The sequence below is a fragment of the Botryllus schlosseri genome, chromosome 5, assembly GCF_051294905.1.
Source record: "Botryllus schlosseri isolate E-star chromosome 5, Bs_hap1, whole genome shotgun sequence".
Lineage (NCBI taxonomy): Eukaryota > Metazoa > Chordata > Ascidiacea > Stolidobranchia > Styelidae > Botryllus > Botryllus schlosseri.
The window spans coordinates 15,265,264-15,289,249 of record NC_137240.1 but is presented as its reverse complement, the minus strand read 5'-3'; the positions used below and the strand labels follow the sequence as shown (position 1 = coordinate 15,289,249).

Sequence of the window (23,986 nt, the reverse complement as noted above, 5' to 3'; positions counted from 1 at the left end):
GACTTCATAAATGTGCTATTTCCAGTAACGTTCGTAGCTTTGTACTTCATGCTTCGTATGCTACGATACGGCCAATCAAGGTTTCAAGGCTTCAACAGTGAAATTAGCATAAACTCGTTGATCGTTGATAAACTCCTCGTTGATAAATCAACTTTCGGTGGTGAGGAGCGTATAATTTCAGTACTCGAAAAAATCGTTTTTTACTACTCGAATCGAATCATTAAAATTAATACTCGATTCAGATTCGAGTACTCGAATCATTGTGCTCAGCCCTAGTCAGGACCCTTCACCCCAACGGACAGACGTTTGAACATTTGATGTGTAATGGACCATAGGACAATAGAAACATGGGTATTTAAAGGCCTTTTGGGGTAACGCATTGGAGCATATGTGAGTTCGAAATTCGTGATAAGCCTAGTCTATTGCCTATGAACCACGATATATACGAATGAATAAAAAAAGCTTAAGCACACCAATACTGGAAATTAAGGAGTATGGCATGATTACAATTGGCATATTAGTTCACATATGACTATTATAAGTCAGATGATATCACTTTGTGCTTATCTGGGATTGTGTCGTATGCATGTTAGTAGTTAGCTATACCATCAAGTTGCTTTACCGAAAATGGCGCCACCATTTTTTCATGTATACGAACTTTTACAGCGAGCCGAAGTATGTCTGATATATGTATTTATGTGTACGCATATCTATGCCATGTATGATGCCCACATGAATTGTACACTCAGTTGTAGTATACAATTATTGCATATAAAGACGGCATCGGTGCGTCCGCTACTTTCGGCGAACTTGTGACTCTATGCCAATGTAAATCCGCCAGTCTGGAAACAGAGCCCCAAACGAAGCATCCAGTAGCAGACTATATCCAGAAAACCGGACAATGACGGAGGCATTGCGGAAGGATTTGACGTCTTTTGACATTGAAGGGTGATGTTCCGATGTCCCTCTGAAAACCCTTGACATGCTATTGATTGGATCGGCTGCTTGCCGCAGTTGCAAAGTATACAAAAATAAAGCAGTGCGATGAAATGGGAGCGACTGCTAACCGAAATTGCAATGTATACATAAATGAAGAAGCTCGATTAAATTTGCTGGAATCGCTCCATAAAGCCGATGAGCTAAAGATGGAAAGAGCCAAGAACATAGAGGTATTGCATTCGGAATATCGTTACGACGAACCCTCAACAAACCCCGCGTTCTGTTGGACTTGGAATGCCCGATCTCCGAATCGACACGCAAGTACTTGATGATCCTAGGTAGTAACGACTCAAACAAGGGGTCGGTTCCTGGACAAATTGCGGTTTGATATCTACATCTGGAAGACTGGGGAACTCTTATAAACAAGGTGGTCTGCAAATTGGTCAACTTGAACTCTGTGTGGTATTGTTTTTTTGTGGCATCGATTGGCATATTTCTTGTATATTATATGCATGTATATTGTCGGCAGGAAATACCGTCACATTCATTGTGTAAACACACCTTGGAGTATTGAACTGTTATTAAACGTGCATGAATATGAATAGGTTAAGTTTTAACTTGTGTTATAATTGATGTATGTTCCGTGTGCCTTTTTAACCGAGTTTTGCATATATACCTCAATTCTGTCTGCATGATAATTGATTGGAGTATTGGTTGAATTAAACTAAGGGGCTTGTCTATTGTATGAATAGTTTGAGCCGCTGGACCTTCCAAGGTCACTGCTTCGTTCGATCAATCTACAACCAAATACTCCAATCAACGTCGACAAAACCGGGTTGTATAAGGGATGTGGAAGAATGCGGAAAAGCCAGGAAATGGGGTTCAGCTCTGGGAAGTAAATCGAACCAAGTGTAGGTTACTTGCATGGCAAGCGCCATGAAGCTACACTATAACCAAATGGTGGCACCAACGGAAGGACTTCCGGGGCTCAGCGTCATTTCTTGGCAATTTCAGTGGACGGGGGAGAGTCTGAAAACGAACACATCGATTACCTCCTTACTATCTGCAAACGCCACTCTATAAAAAGAAAAGATCGTCGAAGGGTCACAACTGGGGTTCGGAATTCTGCGCCGACACGGGAAGCGTACTCATATTGATAAACGTCGTTGAAACCAAATACCGACAAAGCTGGGAGGAGCGGCAACCTATAGACATGAAACTACGTGGTATAGGTGACTCCTCCGACGTTCACTCCTTAGTAATAATCGATTTTGACAGACTATCGGCTCCATTTGCGACAGAGAGAGGAGTCTCTCTCGATCTTGTAGGTTTGAAATGGATTGATCAGGTACAACAATTACCAAACATAGCGGCTGAATTTGAATCTCCGCCTAATGCAAACGAAGAATTGTCTTTAGTAACGCTTCATGACGGGATCTCGTGTGATCAACGGGACGGAACCAAAGTCGGAAGCAGTCCTCGCGACACTGTAACCGATGATGGGTTGATGGAAGCTGCAAATCAGATAAGCGTCGAGCCGGCACGTTGTCTGTGTCGCCGCAGGCCGTTGCCGCTGGCGTAAGTGTCGAGATGGTAATCACCACTGGCGCGAAATGTGTCGAGTCAGGAATCCCTGCTGGCACCAATCATAAATACGCCGATCTTACGACGGCAACTGTCTTAACTTCTTTCCCAAAAGGTCAAAAAATATGGGAAATCCCCAGTGTTGGGTCAGGTAGCCCCTGCTGGCACTAGTCGAGAAAGTGTCGGGTCAGTTAGCACTGCTGGCATTAACCAAAGATGTGTCGAGTCAGGAATCCCTGATGGCACCATTCAGAATACGTCGAGCGTAGAATGCCCGCTGGCGCAAAAGAGGACCAACGCGAGAAAATTGGTCCTGAAAGCTCTCGTGGATGCACTTGTCCGAATAACTGTAACAATTCGGCCCATAGCTTGCATGCGACAGCAACAGAAGACGTCGAGCGTGGAATGGCCGCTGCCGCAAAAGAGGACCAACACGAGAAAATTGGTCCTGAAAGCTCTCGTGGATGCACTTGTCCGAATAACTAACAATTCGGCCCATAGCTTGCATGCGACAGGAACAGAAGACGTCGAGCGTGGAATGCCCGCTGGCGCAAAAGAGAACCAACACGAGAAAATTGGTCCTGAAAGCTCTCGTGGATGCACTTGTCCGAATAACTGTAACAATTCGGCCCATAGCTTGCATGCAACAGAAGACGTCGAGCGTGGAATGCCCGCTGGCGCAAAAGAGGACCAACACGAGAAAATTGGTCCTGAAAGCTCTCATGGATGCACTTGTCCGAATAACTGTAACAATTCGGCCCATAGCTTGCATGCGACAGCAACAGAAGACGTCGAGCGTGGAATGCCCGCTGGCGCAAAAGAGGACCAACACGAGAAAATTGGTCCTGAAAGCTCTCGTGGATGCACTTGTCCGAATAGCTCTAACAATTCGGCCCATAGCTGCATAGCGACCGCTATAGTCATGACTACTTTCCAAAAAAGGATGGAAATAGCAGCTGTTGCCGGCCAACCGGACACATGTCCGGTCATGACCGGCAAGGAGTCTGGGGAATTTAAGATGCACGTCTCCCCAGAAACGGGCCCCCGGCGGCGACCGAGTCCGCCGGCGTGACGGTAGGCGTGGGCACACGCCGAGATCAGAGGTCAGATTGAATAGGTCGGGAATCCCCGCTGACAACGAAGAACCTCGCCCTCTCTCCACCAACACCAAAACCCCGTTCATCATGAGATTCGCATTGGGCCAATAACTGGCCCAATTACTATGTAACCTTACAACAAGACACCAGTCCCAGCGTGAAGACGGAACTCGAAAGTCTCTGTGCACAATCGGTAGCTCTGGCGAAACTGTCATACAAACCTCCTGACTTTTGACTAGCCTAGAAAATATCGCTATTCCTGAAGGAGTCTTGACAGCCGTTTATGATCCATTTGCTTCCGAACTTGATGACCTGCGGGGCCACCTCAGCGCCCCCAATCCATGAAATACCAATGCGACATCGAACGTAAAGACCCATCGACTAAGCCTTTCGTTTCTGGCCCTTATACCCTGACGGGGGAGGGTCAGGCGAAGGCACTAAAAAAGGAATAGATACTACCTGATGAATGAAAGCAAGACTACAAGACATGGCGTGCCGCACTCGAAAGTAACAAGATGGATGTAAGAGGCAAACCCCCTTTCCAAGAAGTGTACCCGATCGCTTACTACAGTCGAACGTGGGTAACTCCAGCGGCGAAAGCCTATGATCGATGCACTACAACGCTGAAAAACCTACTAGGATGGCGGATGGAAACGACGCTGGTGTAAGTTCAGAGGTGGTCAAAGTAGTCAATAAAGCTACTCAAGTAGAAGTAGAAGTAGTGACGAAAAAATCTACTCAAGTACGAGTAGAAGTACTTTTTCCATAAGCAACCTAAAACTACTTGAAGTAGAAGTAGAATTCACTGACTTCAAATCTACTCAAGTAAGTAAGTAGTTGTGAAAACGATCGTAATTCGTTCACATTGATTTTCAAAAGGTGAAGATTGAGCTATGTGAAAGGTGCCGAGGTTGATTCATATTGATACATACCAGAAGGTATCCAATCTTCGACAGCATAAGCATTTGTCCTCATCATGGGATGAAAATGCTAGCATTAATATGGAAATGCGATACTAATCCTCTGTATACTCGAACAGCACGTTTTAGAAAATATCATGGTATCGCACCCCCCCCCATATTATAAGGCCCGCAGTTTTGTCAAATAGCAATACGGAGAAGTTGTATAGGATACGGTGTAAACACCTTGCGCCATTAGAAAACGTTACTGAAAAATATGATGGATCGTAAAAATGCCATATTGTGTAGCTTTATTTCCGGAAATTAAAGGCATTGTTACACTTGCTTTTATACTTCAACATGTATGTTATCCAGACAAAAGAACTTAAATTAATTAGAACTAAAAGTATATGATACTGGGAATTGAAACTGAAATATAAATACTACTTCTAAAAGCGGAAATGTATTTCGTGTCTTTAGTCCAGAAAGTTTCAAAGGTTGTATGCTAAAACAGCTATGAAACTAAAAAAGTCTCAGTCCACTTTTACAGATTAGGACACGCCATAGACTGCTGTAGATTACGATATGATAAGTAAATGCTAGATTGCGAAACATCCGTTTCAAACGTTATGATGAGCCATATACACTGTGATGAAATATTTCATATGGGTGAATGGCAACAATGCAGTGTGAACGGAACCACGCCAACCCGCTACCTAAATTATATCCACCGATACTTTCGTGAAATCATACTGGTTATTCCGTATCCACTGTGCGCCAAGCGCGACGAAAATTCTGGGCTTTACTCAACCTTTATGAAAATTAGATGTTGATACTGCGTGAAAACAGCCTCGAAACTCCTCAGGCTATCTTCCTGATTGGGGCAATAAACTACTTCTACTTGACAAACCGAAAATAGCGTAAAGTAAGTAAGTAGATCACAAAATATTACGAAGTAGAAGTAGAAGTAGTGAAAATCAAATCCACTTGAGTAAGTACCTGAAGTAGAGTAAAACTACTTGAGTACTTCGAAAAAGTAGATGTACTTCGTTACTGACCACCTCTGTGTAAGTTATACAATCGCAACCGCTGGCTGAAAAAAGGGGCAGTATAAAACTGTCAAACCAACTGATGTGACTCATGGGAAGCAACAGCTGCAAACTCGCGCACGTAACCAAACCGAAGGAACGACGAAAATCAGTGGTGAGACATCTACAACAACGCGAATTCATCCAGTTACCACTGCGGAGGCTCTGCAGAACTCCACGGATGATGGCGGGAGCGGCATCGGAATGGACTACCAAACCCTGGACCACAACCGTAAGGTAAGTACCGAAACAACCGTTTTGTATTCATCAGGAGACGACAAAGACGACTCGTCCCCGAGGAGTGTCGAACTAATGACTACTACCTTGACGTCAACGATGGATGACGCATCGCCATTGACTGGGCAGAAAAGCCAAGGGCTAAAAACGTCCGTACCTGAATATTCCCGACTAACAAGAACCATCGTGGGAAAGACAACCGCAGATTTGGCTGATTCCAACTATACTCGATGGCTGCACGAGCTGGTGATGATGGAAGGTGGATATAGGGTAAGAGGATTATCTTGGATCGATAGGATAATTATGGAAGGCCCGAAACTAATACCTACCATGGAACAAGTGGCTGTGATAATGGTGATAATCGGGTTGATAGCTCTGGTGATTGTAATATGGGTGGGCTACGTAAAGTACCATCAACGTAGAATCATGAGTCGTATGAGAAATGCGAGACGACGAAACGGAGCAAGGCAATGGATGGCGATAACAGTAATGCGAAACACAACGGAAGACAATAGGATATGATGGTAAGAGTTCAAGTGTTTTTAATTTAAGCCGATGAAAAGTAAACGCATTTGAGAAAATAATGAAAACTGACGGCATAGTGTAAGTAAAATTGTTAAGTGAAAAGAGGTAGATTATAGGTCATGAAAACACTAATAGATTTAGTTTTAGACGTGATAGATATCAAGTGAAGTATAATACGTAATGGGCTCAAATGGAAAAAAATGAAACCTCATAACTAATTTTATGCTGAATCATGATATGACGATTGACGGAAATACAAAGATAAAAGCGGTGTAGCATTGTTTGTAATAGGTATCAAGTGAAGTATAATACGTAATGGGCGTAAATGGAAAAAAATGAAACCTCGTAACTAATTTTATGCTGAGTCATGAAATATGAAAACGAGAGAACGAAAAGGGAAGAAGTTTGACACGTAAAAATACGTATACATTAAAGTTATCACCATGAACGGGTAATTCGGGTGTATAGTTCACAAGTTCCAAAGTTTTCTTTCGATTGTACACCATCCATTAAGTATTTTTTGTGGAGCATCTTTGCTCTCTACCGCACATCTTCAACCAAAAAAAGAGGGAGGTTTCCATGTGCAGCATACTCCAATTCCACGAATGCAGTGGAATGTGGCAATGCCAAGAGATTCGTCATGAGCTTCCCCAGTAAATGGAATTTTGATTCACCGAATCCATTGTGCACAGATTTCAATATTTGCAAAACTTCTGTTGGAGGGCATTAAGCCCATTTACATGGCTTCGAAGCTGACTCGTCGATCCGACTCTCTCGTTATTGAAAAAGAGAAAAAGGCAAACAGCTTCAATCCGTCTTGAAGCTCAATACGTTCCGCAGAGTCGCTTGGGGACGACTTGAAGCCTGAAGGCCAGGAAGTACCAGTAAACAAACATTCCTTGGTGACGCGGGTGAAAGTATATTGAGCGCATCGCTATTTTTAGTTATGTCATGCAGTTGCAGGTGGTTAGGGAGTTAGTTGCTATTGAACAGGTTATTACCGTACTGAATTTTATTATTCTTACAGATAATTGAGGTTTATACTAAAAAAGCATGCATACTGAATATGAGAAACTCGCAATTTTGTTCGCGTTCAAATTTGCGATAGATTCCATCCATCAAATCATATCAACACCAAATATTGATCACCTGAGGATATTCTCATCATATTTGGAGCTACAAGGAAACCGTTTTGGAAGGATTTGGATGCATCCAAGGTGTGTACCGGTCACAGAATTTACAATCTGAACTGAACAGTGTTCAGTCAACGCATATGCACATGGTCCCTATAATAATGAGCTGCTGACCGACCACAGCGGGGTGACCACTGGTTTATCAGATATTTCTGACCTTGTAGGGCTGGGAAGTATTGGGAAACTGACGTAATATCTTACAATTATGCACAGTGGATTGAAAATTTCAGGATGACAAAAGAAACTTTCACTAGCCTTGTGCATCTTGTTTATGATGATATGAAGCCAGGTACGTTGCATTGTTTCGGCACATTCACACTTCAACATGCCACTTCTTTCCTAGCTTCAGTACTGGTATTTTTTGTTACAGATTTGAGTACTAACGTTGCCAAATGAGAAAATATGTGTCCTGTTCAGTTATATTAGACAATTATTGTGATCTCTGACTATAACAAAGAGAAACGTGCAATGTGTATGGTGTTTCAAGCTGTCTAAGCAATCTATTACCACCCTGTTATATTTGTATCAGATGATGTGACTGTACGTGAGCCAATCTCCGCAGAAAAGAGAACTGCAATTGGTATCTATGCCTTGGCGTCGTCAGCCGAATACCGAACCATTGCCCATACCTTTGGCGTCAGCAAATCCTCTGTATGCAATTGTGTCAAACGGTAAGCCTGCATACACAAGAATGATAGGATTATCACAACTTAGAGCAACTTTAATTCCTGTTATAGTTTTTGTACAGTCATTACAAAGCGGCTGCACCTATTTATTTGTTGGCCAAGTTTGGGGGAAGCTAAAGAAATCGCAGCGCGTATAGAAAGAGAACACCACTTTCCTCAGGTATCTTACTGTAGGGAAAAATCGGAACTCATGCACAAGGCGCCGTCCTTTACTCGTACATGTGAATCACTATCATTTTAGTGTTTCACATAATTTTTTAAAATATTGTCTAATGTTTCCCCATGAACACTTTAATTACGTATACAGTTTGGGGTTTGTACTTCACTTATTCCAAAGCAGATTTAAACAAGAAAAAAATAAATTTTTTTTAAAAATATTTTTCAATTTTATTTTTCAATTTAATTACTTTTTGCCCATGACTTTATGCGCTGTTCGATCGTGTTCGATTCACGATCCCTTGCGCGAGTCGTATATGTGAGTTAGGGATAGGGCCTTCACAAAAAAACACGTCCGAATTGGGCGATTGCAATAGAGTTAATCCCAGTTTTCGGAGATCGCACGAGTCCATTTCCAAAGCTGTTCCCCGCATATGCTCGTAGCGTGGCTTGTGTAAGCTGAGGTGTACGTACCTCCGGCCTATCCGCATGAGTTCGCTCTTCATTATTTGTATGGCTCGGGTCCGCGTAGTCACGTGATACAACTTGTCATAATTTAATTACTGTTCATAATGAGGGGGTTCCCCCACGATATGGACATGTGCGGCCGCCAACCCCTCATCCGAGACTGCCGCTCTGGTACAGCCCCGCATGATCTCTTTTAGGGTTGTAGTCGGAATATCCTGGCCCAACCTGTCCTTTGCGAGTTGTTGCACGTATTCCGGAGGCCTATACGAAGATTGGCAAGTTCAACTGCTCGGTTGCATAGCCTTAACCGTTCCAATTATGTCTTTACTTTCTTATCAGTTCCATCATACAGTTCATACGTTTTTGTCGGGCCGCGACCATGTCTATAGAGGCCGTGGCGCGGTTTTGATGTCGGTGGAGAGAGGGCGAGCGTATCAGTAATCAGTGGGGCTTCCGCACTCGATTTTTTCTGACTCTGAAGGGGTTGCGTGCCCGCATCCAACTTCACGCCGGCGGTTAAAACGCCCGCCGGGGGCCCTTTTTCTGGAGAGGCTTGCATATAGCCTCCAGACTCTTCTTTATCCACGAAATTTGTCACATCAGTGTGGATGTCGACAGCTGCTTTCAATGTAATCTTCTCGGTATGCGGCACAACTGCTGCGGCCATGGGGCCGTCGTAAACGATTCCCACTCTTCTATCGTGGCGAATGCAGTGGCCGTTGTTTTCAGGAATCTCTTGAACATAATGTTCCTGAGAGGTGCTAGCGGGGCTTCCGCGCTCAGCACGCAAGGATTTCGGGGTCACAGCGCTCACCCGACTTAATTTTGTATCTGTGGTTCCTCCACACTTGGCGCAAAATCCTTCCGAGAGACAGGGACATCTTTGGTCCCGAGGGGCGTCAGCTGGGCTTCCAGTCTCGACGCTGTGTAACATTGCAGCTTCCACCGACCCATCACCAGTAGCAGCGTTGCAAGTACTGCTTCCAGCTATGATTTTTGCCGTGTCCGAATACACGGACAATGATAGTTCATAATTTACTGTAGTGGGGTCCTTTAACTCTGTTGCCACTGAGGGTAGCTGTTGAACTTGCTCAATCCATTTCAGTCCTATTATGTTTAACGGGACTCCTTCACCAGTTGCGAACGGTACTGGTAGGTCGTCCAGCTTGATGACGACGACAAAGTTGACACAGGATGATCCTTCTATGCCGCGCAATTTCATTTCGAGAGGCTGTCTTTCAGTCCAGCTTTGAGGGTAGGCAGCTTTAACAGCATCTTGGGTTATCAAGTTAGGAACACTTCCCGTATCTTGGGTGTTCGAAATCTGGCTCGCCTCTTGACTGTTAGACGGCGTCAGCTGCGAATGGTCAACTCCGACGCCCGAATCTTGAGTCTGCGGAAGGCCGCGCCCCCTCTGGTCTGACGCTGGCATTCCCGGAGCCGTTCGCACGTTCTGAGAGTTTCGCGAATGCGGGTTGTTGTTTCTTCTAGCGTCGGGCTGTCTTCCCGACCTTCCTGAGACCCGCGATCCCGTCTGCCCCTCGGGTGTAGCGCTCCTCCGATAGGGGTTTTCACCGGCCATCACGTCATTAGGAAAACGATTTGTTTCAGCTGTTCGGGCAGGATTTCGCCGCGGCGGCGGATTACGATTTGGTGCTGGGTATCGCTGACGTCCGGTTGCTAGCGAAGATTGGGGAGGCCTGCCAGCCGGCAGGCAGGCAGCCCCGGTGGTTGCACATTATAGATATGCACTGGTGGTAGGGGTGACATAGTGTCAGCATTTTTTCCTTTACCCTCTTCTTGATCATCCTTTTAGACTGCTTCTACTTTTACTATGCACATTTTAGCTACTCAGAAGTAGACAGAAGATTTGGAATCGGGTTGTTTTAGTTTTATAAATGGAACTGTCATAGCAGGAACTTGCTGAAATAGCCACAGTAAGATAGGGGCCAAATACATTTTTGAAAGTTGCTGTTTTTGTAGTGTCCTGTGACCTTTCGCGAATATTCATTCTGCAAATTCCAAAGCAACCACTTGTGATTTACTGCTACAAGCGGAACCTCCAATGAAATTTACTTTTTATTTAATGATTTATTCTATACTGGAAATAAATACTTCTACTTGACTACCAATGCTCATGCTGATCACTTTGACCACATCTGGTGTCGGGCCATACGCGATATCAGGGAATGTACATAAAATAAAGATGATGTATTTAGAATTTTTATGTGTCCTGAATCGGCCAGGAAATTATACTTCGTACCAGGGCTTTCGTCGATTTGACGTGTCCCTTGACTGCCGGATGGGGTTATTTTCATTGCGTTCATTGAGTCTCTCCTTGAATACGTTCGTCTGATCAGTGGCGTTTCGGGCGAGCGTTTTTTTCTGTTCAATGATATATTCTTGGCTGCGATGTGTTGCTTTGGACTACTGCATTCCGCGTCCAGTCCTGACGCTGCCTCCAACGTATACTGTGTGTTTTTGTAGTTGAGATGCTCAGTGCTCGCGCTCACACTGCCGAAAATTGGAAATTCGGCTAATCGTCCAAGTAGAAGGTCCTGGTACGAGATGTCGGATGTGATACCGTTTGCTTCTGCCGTGAGCTTCTCAATCTGGCGCTATGAGTCCATAGGTGAGACGAGGAAACGTTAGGGTTTGTGTACCGGTTGACAATTGCAGATAGGAGAGTGCTGATCGACAATTATTCGTCTCCAGACTCTCCCCCGTCCTCTGGAACTGCTGGGAAATGACGTTTAACACCGGAAGAAACGGTTGGGACCTCCAGTTTTTTAGAGTGTAGCCCCAAAACGATTGCTTTGCGGGTAGTCTACACTTCGTTCAATTTGCTTCACAGCGTTGCACGTTATCCCGGCTCGTTACGCTTTCTTCACCCCTTTACACGCCTTGTTGGTGCTTTGTGGCGCGGATTGAAGTATTGGCTGCAGCTTGATCGAAGTAAGCAATGACCTTCCCAGGCCCAGGGACTCATAATAATCAATATAAGATTAAGATAAGCTTAATACAACCAAATACTCCAATCAGGCCATGCAGATAACAATAGGGCTTCTCTATGCACATTGCACATACTGATATAAAACCAAAAGTTAGCCTATTTATCATCATGCACGATCTAAAATCAAAATAATTCTCCAAGGTTTGTTTCCACAATAGATGTGATGGCCTTTCCTGTCATACAATCGTATATAATATACAAGTGATATGCCATTAGATGCCCACAAAAGTATCAACACTCAGAGTCCAAGCCAACCAATTGGCAGATCACCACTTCATTCACTCCAGTCTTCTCAGGTGTAGATACCTATTTTCAGTTGAGGCATTGATTTCTTGTTGAGTCGTTTCTTCAAATACTTTCGTGTCTATTCGGGGTCAGGGAATTCCATCAGGATACGGGATTTCGTCCGTGGCTCTGTCGTAGCGAGATTTCAAATGTAATATATCTCGATTACTGTTCTGGTTCGGTCCATCTTTAGTTCATCTACTTCATGGAGCCGTACCGGCGCATTTGATCACGTTGCTTCATTTCTGTGTACCTTACAATCCAGCAAACACAAAACCGTAAAAGGATCATCCGGGATCATCTCGATTAGGTTCTGATTTTCTAAGTGTCGAGGGAATGTCTAAAATACGTAGTAGGATGGTCTTGTGGTTATATTCAATCAGAATAAATTCATACTCGGTGTTGTTCCATCTCATGCATTAGGCTTCGTTATATCCGGTAGTTAAAGGTCAACTGCATCTTAAAAATGAGTTTGCCTTATATCGTACGTTATGTGGTTAGGAATATGAATAAAATAATAAAAATTGAAATTACATGATAGTTTTCAAGTAATTTAAATTATAAATCGAAAAGCTGAAAAACGGATATGAAATCATTCAGCTATGAAATGACGTCATGTGAGTGACACGGCTAAAGTCCTGGTATAGCTCAGTGTGGTAAACAGATAGTTATTAGTGTTGGGATTGATTTTGATACTGGATTTGATTGTGAATATGGAAGGTATGAAGAAGATGCGGCACGGAGGTACATCTGGTGTCGCGTATGGTTGCTCGAATACGCGATATTCGGTACCCAAAGTGTCTTTTCATCGCTGTCCAAACCCTATTGCTGGAGAGGATTATGAAGACTGTGAAAGTGATATCCAATCCCTGTCAAGTGATGTTAGCTTCTACCCAACAGAGTTAGATGGCGAGTCAGAGTGAGTACTTGAACAGTATAATCATATTTGTACCAAGTCTTCACCAAGATATTGATTTGCAGGCATTCAGATTCAGAGGAATGTCTGAAGAATAGCAAGAAGACCCAGTTCTTGATTGTGGACAGAAATAAGCTGGTGAGCATTTTTCAACATTGTCCAATGTGTCAATCAGAGTCGGACGTGCAAGAGTCTATTTAGGTAGCACACTGAGAATCATGCAAGACTGCACAAACTGCTCATACTCCAGATTTTGATTTACGGATAGGGTAGATGCCGTTACATCCTTTAAAGATGAAATAGCCTACTTGACTGTATCAAAAAGAAACAAACTGCTCCATTCAGCATATATACATGATACATATAGGCCTAAATTTAAGTTACAATGAATAGCATCTTCGATTCTGTTGTTTACCATTATGACAATCCATTTTCAGATTCATTGGCACGTGAAAGGATTTGCGATGTTCTCTACTCCACGCGAATGAAAAATGACATACGCCATCTATCGCCGAATGGAAACACTGCTGGAAGTGAATCATTCAATGCCCTCCTCAATCATTTCTGCCCAAAGTTATATCACTACAACCATATTTCAGTCAATAAGCCAGGTAGGTACCTTGCAGTGTCTCGGCTATTCAAAACAACCTATATCAGATTTTGGCATGATTACTAGCCTCATCAATTATGCATTTTTTGTAGGATGCAGTTGGCAATCCTGCATTTCAATGAAAATTGCTCGAAAACTCAGAAAATGTCGAAAGAAGGAGCACCGTGGTCGAATACCCGAAGTACAAAAATGGGGAATGTACGGTCCACAAGATACTTGAAAATTCAACATTTGGTAACTGCCGTCGATCTGACTGCATCATAAGATTTCGTCATATTGTTATGCCTGTTCTAGATTACTGCAATGAGCTTGTCGAAGAAGTTCAAGCACTCATCAGAACTGGACCAGAAACTGTTGAGTTGAGCGATTGTGCTGAGACCGTTCCACCTCCTATGACTAGCAGCATAATCAAAATTAGCAGAGAGGAAGCTATTGCCCGACCGACATAAAACCCGATATGCTTTTCTGCCTGACACAGTAGTTATTTTGGTCGATGAGTTATATGCGTTTATTATTTGGAATACAACTCTACATTCACAATGTGGCGTTACTGAACTGGAATCCTTTGTAAGAATTTGACGTAAATTTTGTTCGGACAGCAGTAACAACGCATGCAGGCAGGATTTTCCGCTGGTTTTTGCCACAGAATCCCCATTCCCAGCGAACACAATTTCTGTAGGCAGAATGTTTCAACTTCCTGAAAAGTGAAAACAAGTGTATTAGTGCGAGAAAAGTATTTGGCAACCGAATCAGAGACTCATCCCATTCATGCATTGAACTAGATGTTATTATTCTGCGGCCATATTCCTGTTGATATCCATAGTAGGACAACTGCAATAAGTCAACGTCCAGACACACTGAATTGCATCCTGGCAATTCTGTGATACACTTTAATTCTGTCAGTAACTCTCGGAACCTCCTTACAGCAAAAACTTATCAAGATACATGACTGAAACGAGCTCTTACACTACAGACTATATATATAACTGTATTTCATGTAGTATCGACGAGTGGCTTGCGCTGAGCAATCTAGGCTGATCATGACCCATCATATGAAGCTGCAAGGGGTTCCACTGACGTGGGATAGAGCGCATCAACACCTGAACCAATCCGGCATTTAAACGGTAATTTTGTAAGTACGTGCAAAAATGATACTTACATTCGACATCCGAGTACTCGGACTCAGTCTCAATATCACTTGGCAAATCCGTTACAATGGAAACCTCGGCCATAACTGACTAGAATAAAAACTGCGAGAACACAAACAGCCGCTGCTGTGAACGGTGTTGATAATATGTGTCACTCACTTGACGTCACAATGCACATTCTGCTTTTTCTGTAAACATGCCAATATTGGAACTTTCAGTCAAAATTACGGCAATTTCCGATTGAGTTGAAACACGGAAAGTCGGTAATTTCGTTATGAAAAAAAATTCTGAACAGGATTCCGCAAAGTTGTCATGAAGATGCAGTTGACCTTTAACCTAATAATGCAAATTTTCTATCTCTCGCTGGTATGACTAAAATACGTAGAAAGGATGACTTTGTCGGTACATTCAATCACGATGAATTCCTATCCGATTTTGTTCGATCTCATGCGGTAGCTTCGTTCTATCCGTTAGAAAACAATGTTCTCCCTTCGTTGTATTGCGTGAGGATGTCACCGGTGTTGTATATTCGTGTTGTTGCTCTAAGGTCGAACAGTTTTGTTTTCTTCTTATATATATGATCTTCATTATATATATATTCGCTCTTTCGGTAATCTCGCATGTTCAACGAGTATGGCTGATAGTTTTATTCAGAGAATAACTAAATAAGTGAGATGTTGTACGTTTAGGAATATGATTATCGATGCGTGACTTCTAGAATATTTCGGCGATTCAAATTTACCACTGTGATTCTATTAGAATTTTTGGCGAAAATCGGTGATCGGGAGAATCACGGAAATATACTCGGGTGTCATTACGTTTTGTGCTTTGGAAATTACATCGGCATATTCAGGAACCTCTTGCCATACTATTTCTTGGTGATGTATTCAATGACAAATGCACGTAAACGACTGTTTTCGGGTGTAATTCAAGCTTTTATGACGAAAAAACAATTTTAAGAAGACGAAGAGATACCTACTACACAGCCGTTTGACTGAATATTTTGCAGAGAAATCGTCAGAAATGTGTCGATGATAACGCTCAACAGACCATGTCCATTGACAATCCTTAGGTATAAATATATTTCGAAGAGTGCGGGAATGGTTTCACACAGGCGGTTGCTACGAAGAATCATCATTTACCCGAATATATGATCACGACGAATAGTAGAACACTTATTTAAAGGATTTAGGCTTCGGACTCTACATATATCTCATTAGAATCGAATTGAAATAGGACATTTTCGAAATTTTGATAATCCGGACACACTTATGGCCCCAGTTCGACCCTTGGGACGTCGACTTGAATAATAATTTTAGTCTCGATAGAAGCGGCCAGATTAGTAGAACCCATTTCAAAACGAATTAGGCTTCGGACTCTACATATATCTCATTAGAATCGAATTGAAATCGGACATTTTCAAAATTTCGATAATCCGGACACACTTATGGCCCCAGTTCGACCCTTGGGACGTCGACTTGAATAATAATTTTAGTCTCGATAGAAGCGGCCAGATTAGTAGAACCCATTTCAAAACGAATTAGGCTTCGGACTCTACATATATCTCATTAGAATCTAATTGAAATCGGACATTTTCGAAATTTCGATAATCCGGACACACTTATGGCCCCAGTTCGACCCTTGGGACGTCGACTTGAATAATAATTTTGGTATTGATGGAATCGGCTAGATTAGTAGAATCCATTTCAAAACGAATTAGGCTTCGGACTCTACATATATCTCATTAGAATCTAATTGAAATCGGACATTTTCGAAATTTCGATAATCCGGACACACTTATGGCCCCAGTTCGACCCTTGGGACGTCGACTTGAATAATAATTTTGGTATTGATGGAATCGGCTAGATTAGTAGAATCCATTTCAAAACGAATTAGGCTTCGGACTCTACATATATCTCATTAGAATCGAATTGAAATCGGACATTTTCGAAATTTCGATAATCCAGACACACTTATGGCCCCAGTTCGACCCTTGGGACGTCGACGTGAATAATAATTTTGGTATTGATGGAATCGGCCACTCTAGTAGAATCCACTTCAAAACGAATCAGGCTTCGGACTCTACATATATATCATTAGAATCGAATTGAAATCGGTCATTTTCGAAATTTCGGTAATCCGGACACACTTATGGCCCCAGTTCGACCCTTGGGACGTCGACGTGAATAATAATTTTGGTATTGATGAAATCGGCTAGACTAGTAGAATCCATTTCAAAACGAATTAGGCTTCGGACTCTACATATATCTCATTAGAATCGAATTGAAATCGGACATTTTCGAAATTTCGATAATCCGGACACACTTATGGCCCCAGTTCGACCCTTGGGACGTCGACGTGAATAATAATTTTGGTATTGATGGAATCGGCCACTCTAGTAGAATCCACTTCAAAACGAATCAGGCTTCGGACTCTACATATATATCATTAGAATCGAATTGAAATCGGTCATTTTCGAAATTTCGGTAATCCGGACACACTTATGGCCCCAGTTCGACCCTTGGGACGTCGACGTGAATAATAATTTTGGTATTGATGAAATCGGCTAGACTAGTAGAATCCATTTCAAAACGAATTAGGCTTCGGACTCTACATATATATCATTAGAATCGAATTGAAATCGGACATTTTCAAAATTTCGATAATCCGGACACACTTATGGCCCCAGTTCGACCCCTGGGACGTCGACTTGAATAATAATTTTAGTCTCGATAGAAGTGGCCAGATTAGTAGAACCCATTTCAAAACGAATTAGGCTTCGGACTCTACATATATCTCATTAGAATCGAATTGAAATCGGACATTTTCGAAATTTCGATAATCCGGACACACTTATGGCCCCAGTTCGACCCTTGGGACGTCGACTTGAATAATAATTTTGGTATTGATGGAATCGGCTAGACTAGTAGAATCCATTTCAAAACGAATTAGGCTTCGGACTCTACATATATCTCATTAGAATCGAATTGAAATCGGACATTTTCGAAATTTCGATAATCCGGACACACTTATGGCCCCAGTTCGACCCTTGGGACGTCGACGTGAATAATAATTTTGGTATTGATGGAATCGGCCACACTAGTAGAATCCACTTCAAAACGAATTAGGCTTCGGACTCTACATATATATCATTAGAATCGAATTAAAATCGGTCATTTTCGAAATTTCGGTAATCCGGACACACTTATGGCCCCAGTTCGACCCTTGGGACGTCGACTTGAATAATAATTTTAGTCTCGATAGAAGCGGCCAGATTAGTAGAACCCATTTCAAAACGAATTAGGCTTCGGACTCTACATATATCTCATTAGAATCGAATTGAAATCGGACATTTTCGAAATTCCGATAATCCGGACACACTTATGGCCCCAGTTCGACCCTTGGGACGTCGACTTGAATAATAATTTTGGTATTGATGGAATCGGCTAGACTAGTAGAATCCATTTCAAAACGAATTAGGCTTTGGACTCTACATATATCTCATTAGAATCGAATTGAAATCGGACATTTTCGAAATTTCGATAATCCGGACACACTTATGGCCCCAGTTCGACCCTTGGGACGTCGACTTGAATAATAATTTTAGTCTCGATTTTAGTCTCGATGCTGTAAACCAGTCAGTCGTTTTTGTTAAGGCCAGCGACATAGAAGCAAAGCTTCTTTATGTTTACGATTCCTTTGGCAATGAAGAAGATTACGCAAAAACTTTGTTGCAACACTGGAAGTGAGATTATTGAAAAGGTACAATTAAAGAAATAATTTCATTGCTTGGTTTATCGAAAATTAGAGGGTACTGGAGTCATCACAAGCCCGAGCCCGAGAGTTCCGTGGATTGGACCGTAATATGCTTTCCACACGATGCCCAAACAGACACTTTTAACTGTGGAGTCCTGGTGCTGAAGGTATGAATTTTGTAGGTCACGTCTAGGGTTGCATTCAAAACAAAATCAATTCAAAACAAACATGTTTAAATCAAGGCCCTAATTTAATCCATGTTTGATATTGTTTTTCTTTTAAGCCATGACGTCATGAATATCAATTGTAACGTCATATTGCATTAACATTGACAATTGAAAATATAGGGTAAATATAGCTCCTTTGACGAAATATATATGTACTATTAATGTTAAACCGACTATTATGAGACTTCCAACTATCCCATATCGACATACGTCGGCTATAACGGGTGGTAGTTGTCCGTAGGCTCATACAACATGTTTTGGAAAGTATTTACACATGTATGGCATAATTTAACATCTTTAAAAAACGCATTTTTTTTAAATAGGCCTTTGTTTTAAACACTGTTTAAAACAGAGGTCTCAAACAGGCGGCACGCGGGGTACAAGATCAATTGTAGAATTAGGCCTGTATGATGTGGAATATTTTCTGAGTCAATTTATTCAACTGGAAAATATTCTTCGCGCTATGCACGATTTTATGTGCAATGACAGTAACCATAGCCTACTTACCACGACCATTTCAGAAACATGGATTAGGCTACACCACTTAAATGCTCTGGTATCATATCAATCTTCAGTAAATTTTAAAATATTCTACATTAAATCATGGCACGTCAAAGATCCGCTAGCTGTAATATTATAACCCGACAGCTTTTACCCTGTCATGATCCGTCCTCTCGCAAGATGTCTATAACTTATTATTTTAACAAATTGTGCCCGGCACAAAAATAAATTTATTCAAATATATGAAAATATGATTTTTTTCGTGTAAAACGTGAATAGTAATAGTATATTACATTTTCACGATGTTTTTTGGAATACCGGTCTGCAAGGTCCCGTCAAAAAGGCCTACTTGAAAATTATACATTGAATACCCCTAATATATAATGATGCTGCGGCGGCCCGCGGTGTCATCAAAAACTAGGAAATTGACCCGCAAGCGCGTTTGAGTTGGAGTCCTCGGTTTAAAACATGTTTCAATCAAAGTGTTTTAAAACACTGTTTGTTTTAAATGCAACCCTAGTTACATCAATTCAATTCAAACTCCCAGCGACTGATTTATCATTTTGCATTGTCTGCGATGAGGCTTCTTTCAGTTTAGAGAACAGTCACCTCTGATTACTCGTATGAAAACATTTGGTTGGTGTTCTTAGTTTGCGGAAAAGTTCTTGTTGGGTGAGGCCACCGATTTTCCGGCAAGCACTGAAGATTGCAAACGCTATCGCGAGACCATTGAAAACATGTTGCTCGAACTAACTGGTATAAATGTTAGCTGTTATTTAGTGGTAAAATATCATATTACTTCTTTTACATATAGATGAGAAAGTTCTACTCGAAAGTCGAAATGGGTAAGTAGAATGCTTGCCGACTCTCGAATCTGTAATTAGCTCATTGTTCCAAGCGAGATAGCGTAATGTTGATCGTGTTAGACATTGTGACGCATAGTTGCGTCACAATGTCAAGCTCGATCACGATGCAAAATTCGAGGCTGATTTGGGGGTGTTCATGAGCAGAATGAAATATATATTTTCGTAATCAGCACAGCAGCAGCTTTCCATTGATGCCCATTTTATCAAATTTAGCGATCGGTAAGCAGGTCAAAATTGGTCGTAAAATTGCCTTTGGACAAATGCAGCTAAATGCAGTGAGCCGTTCAATCTCGCTGTGACAACACCACGCTATGTTGGCTTTTATCAAAATACGAAAATGACTCGAGCTTGAATCGACTTGGACTCGAGTCATTGCGCATGACTCGCACCAAGTCATATGACTCGAATCTCAACGGCCAAGACCGACACTTCATTGTAATTCAAATGAATAGTAAAGCAACCAGCACACTGTTGGTATTTCGCCTTGGTACTGGCACTTGAAAATGTGAGAAGAAACTGTTGAAAGTGAGGAAAATTAGTATATTTTAAGTGCGCACCATTCGATATCACCAAACAAAGTTATAAAAATTGGTTCCGACAAGACTTCAAGTAGAAACTGAGCAGTGAGCAGTAAACGCAATTACTTCGACTCGGACTTGAGTCAGAATACCACGACTCGGACTCGGCCCACTGCTCGCTGACTTGTACTCGGACTTAGGGGTGAATTGAATATGACTCGACTTGACTCGAGTCAAAACTATAAAAGTGAGATTGACTCGTGACCCAGAGCCTTGTGACTTGGTTACTACCCTGCTATGTTCACACCATCCCTATTGGTGTAGCCTATTTTAATCGAAATCGCGAAGTTCATGTTCAAGTTCAAATAAATTAATTCCGGAACTGTAGCTCTTCACAATATTTGCCGTTTTCACTGTGTTATAGGTTACGTTATAATTAGACGACAGAGACAGAAAGTTATACAATTTTTTTAAATATCACATCAATAAACGTTTTAGTTGTTTCAGAAACGATGGTAAAAGACCGCATATGCTAATCCAATCGAGCTCTGAGGATGACGATATAACCACGGAAGAATTCAAAAAATCTATGGGAAAGCGCCGCAAAATGCCGGAAATTACATCAACGGTTACCTATCAGAGAGTTCCGATTTTCACTACATTTAAAGCACCGATCCCGGAAATGTTATCGGAAGAACAAAGCGAAGACATTTTTGAACACGTTAGGAGCATTTGCATAAGCTCGGTAACCAAATCAAATCAGGAGCAGCAACACCTTCGTCGCCACGGGCTTTTTTTGCTATCAAAGAATCATGACAGGTTGAAAAAGCATGGCTACACAAATCCAATTTGGGAATACAATGACGTAGATTCGGTGTGTAAGTACGTCAAGTCGAAACTTTGCTTACGGAGGACGTTTGCGAATAAATCAAACGCATCCGGCCGAATACTTCCGCGACCCGGGGAATTAACAATCGAAGTAATCAACCCTGGCGTCATTGCAGAAAACTGTGATGTAATGAAATTTTTGAAACCAGATTTCAAAGTCCATTCATATTTTAGACTTGTAATTTTGATTGAAATTATAATCAAACTAACCATGGTAAAAAAAAATCTCAGCTACAAAGACGCTGAAGATCTCCTAGGATGTTACTCAACAATGGTAATAAGTTGATTAATACAAGAACTACAGTTTTGAATGAGCTTTCCCGTATTTGTTTTGTTGTTGTTGTTGTTGTTGTTGTTGTTGTTGTTGTTGTCGTCGTTGTTATCTTGTACATTCTTACAGTTCGAAAAAAAATTTAAAATCGGAATTGCTAGAATGTTGTTTTATTGTTCCGGCTGTATCATTAGTGTAGGTATTGTTCATTATTTCAGTCTTCCCAGCTATGTACACTGGGTAAGAGGACACCCAACCCAACCATGTTATGTTATGTTATGTTATGTTATAGAGCAGAGCCATAACTCACACGCTCTAAACCGAAGGGTCGAGCTGGTGCCATAAGTGTGTCCGGTCCGGATTATAAAAATTTCTAAAATGTCCAATTTCTATTCGATTCTAAAGAAATATATATAGAGTCCGAAGCCTAATTCGTTTTGAAATGGGTTCTACTAGTCTAGCCGATTCCATCAATACCAAAATTATTATTCACGTCGACGTCCCAGGGGTCGAACTGGGGCCATAAGTGTGTCCGGATTATCGAAATTTCGAAAATGTCCGATTTCAATTCGATTCTAATGAGATATATGTAGAGTCCAAAGCCTAATTCATTTTGAAATAGATTCTACCAGTCTCGCCGCTTCGATCGAGACCAAAATTATTATTCAATGCGACGTCCCAAGGGTCGAACTGGGGCCATAAGTGTGTCCGGATTACCGAAATTTCGAAAATGTCCGATTTCAATTCGATTCTAATGAGATATATGTAGAGTCCGAAGCCTAATTCGTTTTGAAATGGGTTCTACTAATCTGGCCGCTTCTATCGAGACTAAAATTATTATTCAAGTCGACGTCCCAAGGGTCGAACTGGGGCCATAAGTGTGTCCGGATTATCGAAATTTCGAAAATGTCCGATTTCAATTCGATTCTAATGAGATATATGTAGAGTCCGAAGCCTAATTCGTTTTGAAATGGGTTCTACTAATCTGGCCGCTTCTATCGAGACTAAAATTATTATTCAAGTCGACGTCCCAAGGGTCGAACTGGGGCCATAAGTGTGTCCGGATTATCGAAATTTCGAAAATGTCCGATTTCAATTCCATTCTAATGAGATATATGTAGAGTCCGAAGCCTAATTCGTTTTGAAATGGATTCTACTAGTCTAGCCGATTCCATCAATACCAAAATTATTATTCTAGTCGACGTCCCAAGGGTCGAACTGGGGCCATAAGTGTGTCCGGATTATCGAAATTTCGAAAATGTCCGATTTCAATTCGATTCTAATGAGATATATGTAGAGTCCGAAGCCTAATTCGTTTTGAAATGGATTCTACTAGTCTAGCCGATTCCATCAATACCAAAATTATTATTCAAGTCGACGTCCCAAGGGTCGAACTGGGGCCATAAGTGTGTCCGGATTATCGAAATTTCGAAAATGTCCGATTTCAATTCGATTCTAATGATATATATGTAGAGTCCGAAGCCTAATTCGTTTTGAAATGGGTTCTACTTGTCTAGCCGATTTCATCAATACCAAAATTATTATTCAAGTCGACGTCCCAAGGGTCGAACTGGGGCCATAAGTGTGTCCGGATTATCGAAATTTCGAAAATGTCCGATTTCAATTCGATTCTAATGAGATATATGTAGAGTCCGAAGCCTAATTCGTTTTGAAATGGATTCTACTTGTCTAGCCGATTTCATCAATACCAAAATTATTATTCAAGTCGACGTCCCAAGGGTTGAACTGCGGCCATAAGTGTGTCCGGATTATCGAAATTTCGAAAATGTCCGATTTCAATTCGATTCTAATGAGATATATGTAGAGTCCGAAGCCTAATTCGTTTCGAAATGGGTTCTACTAATCTGGCCGCTTCTATCGAGACTAAAATTATTATTCAAGTCGACGTCCCAAGGGTCGAACTGGGGCCATAAGTGTGTCCGGATTATCGAAATTTTGAAAATGAATGATTTCAATTCGATTCTAATGAGATATATGTAGAGTCCGAAGCCTAATTCGTTTTGAAATGGGTTCTACTAATCTGGCCGCTTCTATCGAGACTAAAATTATTATTCAAGTCGACGTCCCAAGGGTCGAACTGGGGCCATAAGTGTG

At 41.7% G+C, this 23,986-nt stretch overlaps 2 protein-coding genes across 3 annotated transcripts in view; one reads left to right on the top strand and one right to left on the bottom strand.

Moving 5' to 3' along the window:
* The window catches only part of LOC145439178 (kinesin-like protein KIF2A), a 280,717-nt gene that overhangs the window by 169,654 nt on the left and 87,077 nt on the right, over nt 1–23,986 (bottom strand). The window lies entirely within an intron of this gene.
* Nucleotides 12,618–14,519, top strand: LOC145439185 (uncharacterized). 2 transcript variants are annotated; one of them, XM_080316679.1, is made up of 5 exons: nt 12,618–13,089; nt 13,152–13,224; nt 13,524–13,697; nt 13,789–13,930; nt 13,991–14,519. In XM_080316679.1, exons 1-3 carry the CDS (start codon nt 12,884–12,886, stop codon nt 13,572–13,574), a joined length of 330 nt encoding a protein of 109 aa, XP_080172805.1. In that variant the 5' UTR covers nt 12,618–12,883; the 3' UTR covers nt 13,575–13,697; nt 13,789–13,930; nt 13,991–14,519. The 2 variants fall into 2 exon arrangements, with proteins under 2 accessions (XP_080172805.1, XP_080172804.1); XM_080316678.1 differs by lacking the exons at nt 13,789–13,930; nt 13,991–14,519 and having other exon boundaries at nt 13,152–13,287; nt 13,432–13,534.

What these genes read in the sequence shown, in the direction of transcription:
- LOC145439185 (XM_080316678.1), top strand. Translation starts at nt 12,884, where the DNA reads ATGGAAGGTATGAAGAAGATGCGGCACGGAGGTACATCTGGTGTCGCG. An exon ending in GAGTTAGATGGCGAGTCAGA is followed by an intron (nt 13,090 to 13,151) that starts GTGAGTACTTGA and finishes ATTGATTTGCAG; the next exon opens with GCATTCAGATTCAGAGGAAT.